The 11,847-nt window shown below is 35.3% G+C and overlaps 1 protein-coding gene across 2 annotated transcripts; it reads left to right on the top strand.

Annotated features, from left to right (window-relative positions):
• The first annotated feature begins 535 nt into the window (after nt 1-535).
• LOC107044102 (5'-nucleotidase domain-containing protein 3) lies at nt 536-9,006 on the top strand. Of its 2 annotated transcripts, XM_015265854.1 has the most exons (9): nt 536-889; nt 3,983-4,158; nt 4,262-4,486; nt 5,168-5,170; nt 5,261-5,401; nt 6,262-6,419; nt 6,561-6,747; nt 6,838-6,978; nt 8,038-9,006. In XM_015265854.1, exons 1-9 carry the CDS (start codon nt 694-696, stop codon nt 8,392-8,394), a joined length of 1,584 nt encoding a protein of 527 aa, XP_015121340.1. In that variant the 5' UTR covers nt 536-693; the 3' UTR covers nt 8,395-9,006. The 2 variants fall into 2 exon arrangements, with proteins under 2 accessions (XP_015121340.1, XP_015121347.1); XM_015265861.1 differs by lacking the exon at nt 5,168-5,170.
• Nucleotides 9,007-11,847: the final 2,841 nt, after the last annotated feature.

Genomic DNA, 11,847 nt, shown 5'->3' on the forward strand with positions numbered 1-11,847 from the left:
AATGAATTAATTAATTTTTAATTAATTTTATTATTATTTCAAGTTGATGACCCCAATAAAACATCTTCCATTCAGAAATATCGAAAAAATTGATGAATTATCACCGAAATTTGCGTTTTAAACCCTCTAAAATCCTCATGACGTCACAACACCGCAATAGCCCGGCCAAACCTAATTTATGCGCGCGCATTTCCCTGCGGGATAACCCCCAACGCACTCCCCCCAAACCCAACCACCGCCATCCGCGCCGAATGCACAAACAAATTAATAAAAAAAAAGTTGTGTCACCGTGTCATTTGAACCCAATAAACAATGATCACCCGAGTGCAAGGTTTTCCCACTCTTATCGATTACGGAATCATCCTGTCAACTGAAATCCAAGTACGCGCCCGCGCATCGAGGCATAAAACCCGCTGCCCCGAGTTTCTGTCTCCGTCCTCGAACCCCTCTCGCACGTGATTTTCAGCGAATCAAATTCTCTCCCTCTCGCCGAGAGGAGCAATTCTCAGGGTTTTCGGCTAGTCGCCCAGTGTGATCCACGCACTCGTCATCACCACGTGGTGGCTCGCAAAAACTTGGTCCAAGAATAGTCTCTCTCTCTCTCTCTCTCTCTCTCTCTCTCTGTATCTCTCCCCTCTCCTGTCCCCAAAATAAATTGAAATCTGGTGCAGTTGTTGTTTGCATGCAGCCGTCATGCGTGCATCCCTCGTGCCCTTAGCCGCGAAGGCCCTTAATACAACCGGAATTCAGAGTATTCTCCTGAGGAGCTGTCGCAATGTCACCCCAGAATTCGCGAGGGAGTGCAGCTCGACGGTTCACGTCACCGGACGCAAGATCACTCGTGATAAAATGCGACTGCATTATGAAAGGATGAAGGAAAAATGCCAATGTGAGTACATAATAGCCATGCGCACATTGTTCCCGGGGACGACGCCATTTTTGTCAGGGATGTAGCTGCACGCGGCAATTAGCGGTAATTAAAACCCCCGTCGCAGCCCCACGGTGTCCGGAACATTCGTGAAATTTGAAAAGCAAAATTTCGAGGTGATTTACAAAATTTTAAAATTACGTTTAATTTTTTTTCAATTGAATGAGGCTGGTGGGTCGCGATGGTGGAGTGCTGGAGGTGAACATTCGAAGCCGCACGACACTGTCCGACAACTGTGCGTCCTGCACATGCGAACATCTTTCGAATGAACGCGCATGCGCGCCAAGATCGCATTGGCGGCAGTCGTGTTCGTGCGCACCAATCGGGCGTCATCGTACGACAGCCCACGTGCTCTCGGGAATTTGAATCAATTGAGGGGATTAGTTGGCAAGTGTCAATGGAGCGCGGCCTTGGTGGGGACTCGGTGAACAGCAATAAAATGTTGATATTGTAAAATTTGCTGGCTTTGGAATTTCCGAAAACTAAAATTGTTGAAAGTAACTTGAAGTCAATTTAATCCCTCGAGCGGAATTAGAAAAAAAATAAAAAAGAATTGCAAAAAAAAATTCGGCAATCTCGAGTGAATAATTTATTTCCAAAATGTCATCGGAGATTTTTCTAACTTTTTCATTAATAATTAATTTATTGATTGGTCAAAGTTCTTGTTACATTCCGCATTTTGTCTTTCATTCATTGATATTTTTGTATATTTGTTTTATTGTCACATTCTGAATTTTGTATTTTTTTATTTTAATTTTCTGTATAATTTTTTTATTCAATGAATTGAATAAAATTGAATGGCATTTCAATGCACTTTGAGTATGTCTTTTCGCGCAAAGACACTGAATCGTACAAATGAACGAATACGAAAGTTCCGGCTCGATCTATTTGACTGACGTCATCATGAATGAATAAATTGCTACGCTTCAAGCCCCGGAGGCTTGTCCGCCGTTATCTCGCCGACGTATCAGTTTTAAGACACTATCGATATCTCGCTGTGTAGATATATCAGACAGCGCGTGAGAAGGAAAAGGCTCTTAAAATTTACACATGCGATGATTGAAGGAGGAAATTTGAGTTTGAAAAATCTAGAACGGTGAAAATCGCTCCATTACGAGGCTCACGGCGAAAACTAGTCTGACTTTGTTTCTTTTTCCATACGTCAGATCATACGGGTCTGATAAAAGAGACTGGGCTGGGCTGCATCAAGGGGAAACCACGGGACAGGGTGTCATCAAGGTCGGTGTCTTGAGACCACTAGCGTCAGTAATTACAGGGAGAAAAAAAAAATTATCGTGAATATTTTATTGTTTTGGTGATAGTTGATGCACACATGAAACAATTGAATAGAAAAAGCTAGCGAATTCGTTAGACAATTCTATTGGATTTCTATAGAATTTCCTCGGTTCAAATTTTCCATTTTTTTGTTCTTTCTATTTTTCTATTCTTTTCATCAAAAAAATGAAAGAAAAAAAATTGGAAAATTGTATAGAAAATATGGCAATAGATCAAGTTGTAGAAGAATTGAATTCTTTTGACTTTTTCTACAGAAATATTTTCTATTGAATATTTCAATAGAATCAGCTAAAAACTAATAGAAAGTTCAATAGAAATCCGATAGAATTGTCTACCGAATTCTGGTGATGAGGTCCTGTCATGGATTTTCTAGGGAACAAAACGAATTCCACTTGGAGAAAGTTGAGTTTGAGTTAGACTATGGGATATAGTTTTTTTTTTCTTGTTGGATCCTGAAGTGAAAGGCATTCTTATGGAACTGGAGCGATTTGTCTGGACGAGGAATTTTCAATGAAGTGCGAGCTGCTGGTTTGGGTGGATGAATTTTTTTTGTTTTACATATGTATGGAAGTATAGTAATTTCATTCATTCTACTGGATTTCTATTGAATTTCCCATTAGATCTTGGCTGATTCTGGGGAAAAACTTCGCAGGTTATCTGCGCTTTTTTTTCAGTAAAAACATTCAATACAAAAATATTCTATAGAAAAAATCGATAGACCTCGAATTTATTCTATTGAAATATTTTCTATAGAAATTCCTCGACTCAAATTTTCAAAGTTTTTAGTTTAATTTTTTTAATAAAAAAAATCGGAAAAATTGAATGAAAAAAATTGGAAAATTTCTGTTGAAAATTTCACAATAGAAAATATTGTATAGAAAAATGAAATTCGGCTGATTTTTTCTATGAAATAGTTTCTATCAGATATTTGCTATAAAAGAAATCAGCTGCAGAATTCTCTAATAGAATCGGCTGAAAAATGGATAGAAAATTCAATAAAATTTCTACAGAAAACCAAAAGAAAAACACTAGATTTTTTAATATAAAAGCTATGGAATTTTCTACAGCGAATTCACATTCCAAAAATCTATAGACTGTACTCGATGACTTCTATAGAAAAAAAAATCTATAGATTTCTATAGAATTTCTACAGAAAATATATATCAATAGAAAAAGTTGTCTAGAAAGATGAAATTCCATTGATTTTTTCCGATGAAGTATTAAACATTTTCTATTAAGCCTACGCAGTAAAGCTGCGGAATTCCCTAAGTTTTTCCACGAATTTATTTCCCACGTGATGGATCTCCCCTATACACTAAGAAAAAAAATTTCTAATATCGGAAACATATTTTCTTGAGACAAGTAAATTTTCTTCAATTGCTTAATTCTCTCAGGCATCTCAACTCACATGACCCGAGAAAAGCCTCATGGTTTAAAATATTCTTGTACTCAAATATGATTTTGTCGCAAATGAACTTACTTAAATCGCGTAGAAGAATCGTCAATCTTCTAGTCTTTATTGTTTTCATGATTTTTTCGTTATGCACTTCCAACATTGCAATTGTAAAATATTCATGACGTAACGCGGAACGATAGTGACGAGTGAAAATTTATTCGAGTTCCGTGAAGTGGACACATTCTGAGATTTAAGCCATTGCAAATAATTTACTTCTCTCAAGAAAATATGTTTCAGATATTGGAAATTTTTTTTCTCAGTGTATTAATTTTCAAGGCTCCAATCACAATCTCCCATTGCAGCCAAAAAATTACCGCAAGACGTGAACCCACGAGGGGTATTCGCCTGCAACGAATTGGACCTCAAAGAGGTACAAGTTTACGGATTCGATTATGACTACACACTGGCCTGCTACAAACCATCCCTGGACTATCTCCTGTACAATCTCGGTCGTGATGAACTCATATCGAAATACAAGGTAAACGTTACAATAGCGAGTCGCATCTCCAAAGGTCACACTTTCTCGTCATTCGGCATTCGTTCGACCCGTTTCATCCACTGATTCTCTAAATTTAATCCAGTATCCAGAGGAAATTGCTGGATTGGAGTACAGAGAGGACTTTGCCGTACGCGGTCTTCACTATGACATTGAAAAAGGCCTTCTGTTGAAGCTCGATAGTTTTCTACAGATCCAACTTGGCACTGTCTATCGTGGACTACATCCGGTTCCGGACGATGAGGTTCTCAGAATATACAAAAACCGGATCATACCTATTGCCTATGTCGAACAACATAAACACTCTCACGTGAGTTACAAACTTGGCGCTCAATGATTTATTGATTCACTGTGATTTTAATACTCGGCATTAATTTTTTTCACGTGTGGAGGAAAAATTATTGACGTGTTCTGTCGCACTTTCTTATGAGCATCTGATTTTATGTGAGAAATCGTCCTATAAGAAACGAATAACAACAATAATAGTTTTTTTCTAGGGGTAATCTATAGAAATTCAGATTTCCTATAGAATAAAATTCCTCAGAGAATAACATAAGACTTAATTCTCACAAAAATCCTTTCATGAAAACGTTCATAATTTTTTTCTGTTGAACTTTTGATTACTAATTTGTAATTATTTTTTTTACTCGCGGGGGAATAAAAATTATAGAGGTGCTCTGTCTCATTTTCTTACAAGCATCTGATTTTCTGTGGGAAATCATCCTCCATAAAATTTTTTCTATTCCTACACGATTTTTTAAATGTTCACAGTTTTTTCTGCGAATGATCTAGTTAAATTCAACAAAAAAAAATCATACGACTTAATTTTTTCATTTTTTTATGCAAATTCTCTCATAAATATGTGTATAATTATTAAATTATTTAATTATTAAAATCGATCAATGCAATCAATAACTGTTGCTAACACTTGAACCTGCTTCTTCCATCCGCATGCACCGCCATAATTCATCCGGAATCTTGTGTAGAACAGAGGGTGAGTGAAAAGAGTTGCAAAACAATTCGCTATCTCATCTTAAAATCACTATACCTCCAATTGTCGATTTGATCGATAAAATTTCCCCAGGATGAACCACATCGACAGAAAATGGTACAACTAGCCGATCTATTCTCGGTACCGGAGATGGGGCTCCTCTGCAACGTTACAGAGTACTTCATTCGTAATGGCATTGATTATCATCCCGAGATTCTTTTCAGGGACGTGAAGGCATGTATTTTCTTCATAGAAATCTTGACAATAAAATTTCGATGTCGGTAATTTTCAATTCAAGTGGAGATTTTTCTGCATGACAGAATTCAGTGGTTAATTTTCACAAAAATATTTTTATTTCGTCCATGAATTCCCGTTTTCATGAAAAATTGCAGATAAAATATAATTTTCTTTAAACAATCAAATCTATTCTTGGGACAAAAATCAAGAGAAAACTTCTCGTAATTAATTCTTAGGTAAAAGGGGGTGGAAAAATCGAAGATGCGGTTTAAAAAAATTGTTCATTTTATAGAAACCGAATGAAGCCAGTTTAGAGCCATTTAAACAATATCAATAATTTTAAGAAATATTTAAAAATCCGAGGTGGTGGCGCCGCCATCTTTGAATTCCCCTAGTGGCAGAGGGTACCCAATTAAGATGGCGGCGCTCACTTGTCAATCACCTCGTATTTTTGAACATTTATTTAAATTATTCATCCCCTCCAAAGCATCGTTAACTTATTTCGTCCAATTCCTTAAGAAGGAACAAATTTTTCAAGCCGTCCTTTTCTCCATCCCCGTTTGATGACTTCTATTTCACTTTTACCCAGAATTCAGTGCAAGCACATCACCCAATAAATTCACCAAATGGTGTCGCCGCCATCTTTGAAGTCTCTTACGGCGGAGGGAGAGAGTACCCAATCAAGATGGCGGCGCCAACTTGTCAACCACCTCGTATTTTTGAAAATTTCTTTAATTTATTCGTTCCCTCCAAATCATCTTCAACTCATTTCTTCCAATTCCTTAAGAAGGAACAAATTTTTCAAGCCACCCTTGTCTCAATCCCTTTCTCATGAGTTATATTTTAATTCTCTCTAGAATTCAGTGCAGGCATGCCACCCAATAATGCACCAAATGGTGTCGGCCAACGTTAGTGAATATTTGGAGCCAAACAAAGACCTCAGAAAATTCTTCGATCGTCTCGTCTCCGCAAAAAAGAAAATGTTCCTCGTAACAAACAGCCCGTTCCACTTTGTGTAAGTATTTTATTGCGATCAGTATCTCCGGCAGCATCATTCGCAGTGTATCGGTAAAAAAAATAATAACGATGGTATCACAACAAAATTATTTACTCATGCCTCCTCATCCCGCGTACTTTTCTCCTCCTTTTATTGCAGCGATAAAGGCATGAAGTTTCTTGTTGGCGATGACTGGAGGAATTATTTCGACGTTGTGATAGTACAAGCGAGAAAGCCGAGGTTCTTCACGGACGAAACGAGGCCTCTCAGGATCTACGACCAGACACAGCAGACACTTCTCTGGGATCGCGTTACAAAGTTAGAAAAAGGTGTCATATATCTCGAAGTAAGTGGACAATTCATTCATATGTATTCATTCATGCTTTTTGCTTCGATTTTTTTTTTACATTTGTGGAAATTTCTTCGCCTGCTTCAGGGAACCGTTAAACAGCTACAGGACATGACTGGGTGGAGGGGACATCAGGTGCTTTACTTCGGCGATCATCCTTACAGTGACTTGGCTGACGTGACACTGGAGCACGGCTGGAGAACGGGAGCGATAATCAAGGAGTTAACAGTGAGTTTTTTTTTATCGGCGGTAGTAAAATTTTTAGGGCTTACACCGAGAGGAAAAAATGGTTTTAATCCAAAATTATTTCCCAGACATCAATAATGAAGTAATTCAATTAAGGATATCCAAGTATTTTTTACAGTCTGGCGCATTTTTGAACATGTCTGAAATTATTTATCCTCTTCAGATCACCCGAAACTCACTCAAATTAATTTTTATAGAGTGAGAAAATTTTTTAAGCCGTCTCTGAGATTTTTGCATTCACTTGCGGCTGAAAATTCTTGGCGCAAAGTTTTCCTCGCATTTCAGCGATTTCAGAAAATTACAGAAAATTTCTGGGTTCAGATTTTCGAAGTTTTTTATTGAATTTTTGAATGAAAAAAAATAGAGTAGTCAAATTTACGACATTCTTGAATAGGACTTCCTGTAGGAAATGGCTCAATAAAAAAAATTTTGTTGAATTTTTCAATGAAAAAAAAATTGAGTAGAAAAACTTACGAAATTCTCGTCGAGGAATTCCTACAGAAAATGTCTTGATAAAAAAAATTCAATAGAAAAATGGAATTCTACAGATTTTTTAATGAAAGGTCTATAATTGGCTATTTTTAACGCGCAATAAAGCTGGGGAATTCATCAATAGAATCTGCCAAAAACTAATAGAATTTTCAATAGAAATTCAATCGAATTTTCCATCTTACTTCTTATATTCGTCTATTAAATTATTTCGTCCGCGATTAAATGTATTTTTTCTACAAAAAATTTCGGTCTCGAATGCTCAAACCAAAATGTTATAATCCATAAAATGAAAAATCCCTTCCAACGAATTTACATCGCCCGATTATTTCCCCTCCCCTGTCCAAATCCATCGAGCGAAGCCTGGGTGAAAGTGAGCGTATGATCTCCACTGATCCACAATCGAAATATATGCAAGGGCGCGGCATCATTATTTGGGTCACTGGATCAATTACCCGATAACCAAAGAGAATACATAAATAATACCGAGCAATAAACCCCGAGAAGAAAATGAAAAAAAGACGTTAAAAATGCCCGACTAATTGATTTCAGCACGAGATTGAAAATTTGAATGAGCCATCCTTCAAGGAGAACGCTAATTGGCTGCAAATGCTCACGGCGCTGATCGAGGATCACCAGGATTATGACGGGCCCGAGGTGCAGGAGCAGCTCGAAGAATGGATGAACGAACGCGATCAGATAAGGAATGAGATAAAACGGGTGTTTAATCAGCAGTTTGGCTCTGTATTCAGGACTTATCACAATCCGACTTATTTCTCAAGACGACTCTTCAGATTCGCTGACATATACATGAGCTCCATCACCAATTTGCTTTACTACTCGACGACACACACGTTCTATCCGCGACGCGGTGTCATGCCACACGAGTACATGAGCTACTTCATGTAAATTCGTTAGGACTTTTTTCGTTCAAGTATTTCGTGGAAAAATAATCGATTGGAGAGAATAAATCCACCATCTTTGATAGCAATTTTCATTCAATTCAATTTTTCATTCTAAAAAGAGTAAAAAATGTCATTCTATTCATTTATTAATACTTTAGTGGAATTTCTTGAACAATTTTTTTTTCTTTCATTATAAAATGGAAAAGAAAATGAACCAAGTATTTTAAAGAACTAGAAAATTGAATTTACTTCAATTTTTTTCTATTCGTTTATCAACATTTTATTGGAAATTCTTAAGCATTTTTTCGTTTGTCATTATAAAATGGAAGAAAAAATAGAAAATTCATCTCCAAGAATTCTTAAAAAGATAATGCCATTGACTGGCAAAATTTGAAACTGTAAACAAATAGAATTGCAATAAAATTATCTCGCAAATCTGCAAAATTTTCAATTCTACTCGACGTCGCACACGTTTTATTCACGACGCGGTGTCATGCCACACGAGTACATGAGCTACTTCATGTAAATTCGTTAGGACTTTTTTCGTTCAAGTATTTCGTGGGAAAATAATTGATTGAAGGGAATAAATCAAGTGTTTTTGTTGGAAAATTTCATTCAATTCAATTTTTTTCTATTCGTTCATTAATATTTTATTGAAAATTCTTAAACATTTTTTTGTTTGTCATTATAAAATAGAAAAGAAAATAAATCAAGTATTTTTGCTAGGAAATTTCATTCAATTCAATTTTTTCTCTTCATTTATCAACATTTTATCGTTTTCACAATAAAATTGAAGAGAAAAATGGAGAACTCATCCCAATGATTTTTATTAAAAATCACCACCATTGACTTTTTTTCTATGAAATATCTATTTGAACGAATATAATTCCAACAGAACTTTCTAGCGAAATTTCCGAAAGGATTTTTTATTGAATGAATTAATTTCAATTGCATTGCTCAATTCTATGGCTTTTCGACATTCTGAATACAAGACAGTAGGATCTATGTGAAATATGCCATTGTGATAATTTGCTGTTAAATTAGCCATGAAATAAGAATAGTAATGAAATCACTAGCGAAGTGGTAAAACGGTTTAAGTCGACTTATCTCCGAGTTGAGTTTTTGATGAATATTTCCGGATCTAAGAGAGATAGCGAAATTTTCATAATTACATTTGTTGCGGCTCTCAATCGGCTTTACAAAAAAGGTTATAACAAAATTTTTGCTATCTTCCTTAGATTCCGAGATATTCATTGAAAACTGGCCAATAGTCAAAATCGTTTTACCACTTCGCTACTGAAATAATGTCAGTAAAGATTTTACAGTAAACGATGGAATTAGTTAGACTCGTAATAATCGTGGAATACGCTCTACTTTTGTTCAGTTTTGCGAAGACAATTTCTGTTTCTTATAGAAAGCAGAGGCAACTGCACTCGAAAATTAATAACTAATGTCACTGAATTATTCAAGAAAAATAGGGGTTTATGAACTCCAGCCTTCGTGTTAATGAAGATGATCACAGATCTGCACTGAAATGTTCATTCAAGTAATTTAGAGATTGAAATAAAACATGTTTTTAGTGAATAGGTGATAAATACTGTGCCATACTCAATGTCGAAGTCTCAGGAGACATTATAAATGTTCCTCGGTGATTCGAAAAGTTTAAATAATCGCACATTATCATTGTAGAAGTCGCATTAGAACCATATTCCCAAAAGGAATCACACTACTGTTGAAGTATTAAAGAGGAATGAAGAGTAATTCTCAAAAAATTGTATTTTTAGTTTGTTTTATGAGAAACACAAAAAAAGGTTTCAGAAAAGATTTCTCAGTTATATTGAGGTGCGGAACAACTCGAAAAATATCTTAAATAATTTTCGACTCATGTAGTGTATTCATAAATGATGCAGGGAATCTAGACAATAACAGAATTATCAAAATGAGATTAAATCGCCGTGATAATGCTGAATAAAATAAGCGATAATTTCCGAAACTGCAGAATTTTCATTTCACCCCAAATTTAAATATGTTATACTTTTCGTTGATTCAAAAAAAAAAATTCTACACTCGAAAAGAACTAATATCACTGAATTATTGAAGAAAAATAGGGATTTAGGAACTCGAGCCTTCATGTCAATGAAGATGCGTTCCTTCAATATTAAAAAAAGCTTTCTCAATTATATAAATTAATTAGACAGATAAATGATGCAGGGAATTTAGACAATAACAGAATTATCAGACTGAGATTAAATCGCCGTGATAATGCTGAATAAAATAAACGATAATTTCCGAAACTGCAGAATTTTCATTTCACCCCAAATTTAAATATGTTATACTTTTCATTGATTTTTAAAAAAAAATTCTACACTCGAAAATAACTAATATGCCGGAATTATTGAAGAAAAATACGGATTTAGGAACTCGAGCCTTCATGTCAATGAAGATGCGTTCCTTCAATATTAAAAAAAGCTTTCTCAATTATATAAATCAATTAGACAGATAAATGATGCAGGGAATTTAGACAACAGAATTATCAGAATGAGATTAAATCGCCGTGAGAATGCTGAATAAAATAAACAACAATTTTCGAAACTTCCGAATTATCATTTCACCCCGAATTTCACAGGGATTCCCAGAATGATATACGATTGTTTTCACTGTAATTCGTTTGAAAGTCCTTTAAAAAAGGAAAGTTGCTCGTGTTTTTGTTGCTGTGAATAAAGACTTGCTTTATTTTTGCTTTGTTATTACTCATCCAGTATTTTATCGCGGTAATAAAACCAGAGATAAAACGTCGCAGCTCCGAAAGTCTGAAACTCCAGAGTTTATTCTACGAGATTTCCATAATGGTATAAATCAAGCTGGAAATTAATTCAACAGGTTGTAGCCAGTACTCGGCCGGAAAATATGCTCGGAACCCTTCACCAAGCTGATTCACATTAAAAAGACAGGTTAATCGATGTTGCTATCTAGAGCATCAAATTTATTTTTGATATCTGAAAGTGTATACATTATTCTCCGGCTGTCCGAGATGTTTAGGAAAAATATTGTCAGGAGAACTGGTTTTTTTAGTAATTTTTTTATTTGAGGAAAAAGAACTATTTTTAGGGCAGGAAAAAATTACGAAATCCCAAAAGAATTCCAAATTTTTTAGAGACAAGAAGACGAGAATGTGTTTCTCTACTTGAATTTTTAATTAATTGTAAGTTAAAAAATATATTGACTACAATTTCCCCTTTTTTTTTCATTTTCATGGGCAAATAAAGCTAAAATGTCCAGTTTTTATTGATTACTTCGTCAAATCATGAATTTTGAATGGCAAAATTCCCTGAAATTTCAGTGAAACCGTCACTTGATAAAAATTTCCAATAAATGCACTGGAAATATCAGTCAAAAACCTTTAAATTAAAAAGCCCATCGATGTTCGTTTACCCAAAAGAGTGACCGAACCGATTTC

The sequence above is a fragment of the Diachasma alloeum genome, unplaced genomic scaffold (assembly GCF_001412515.2).
Source record: "Diachasma alloeum isolate Michigan unplaced genomic scaffold, Dall2.0 Dall_scaffold_00180, whole genome shotgun sequence".
Taxonomy (NCBI): domain Eukaryota; kingdom Metazoa; phylum Arthropoda; class Insecta; order Hymenoptera; family Braconidae; genus Diachasma; species Diachasma alloeum.

Excerpts from the sequence above, each read along its gene's own strand:
- LOC107044102 (XM_015265854.1), top strand. The coding sequence starts at position 694 with ATGCGTGCATCCCTCGTGCCCTTAGCCGCGAAGGCCCTTAATACAACC. Across the intron at positions 5,402-6,261 it reads TTCTTTTCAGGGACGTGAAG|AATTCAGTGCAGGCATGCCA; the intron begins GCATGTATTTTC and ends AATTCTCTCTAG. Across the intron at positions 6,748-6,837 it reads AAGGTGTCATATATCTCGAA|GGAACCGTTAAACAGCTACA; the intron begins GTAAGTGGACAA and ends CGCCTGCTTCAG.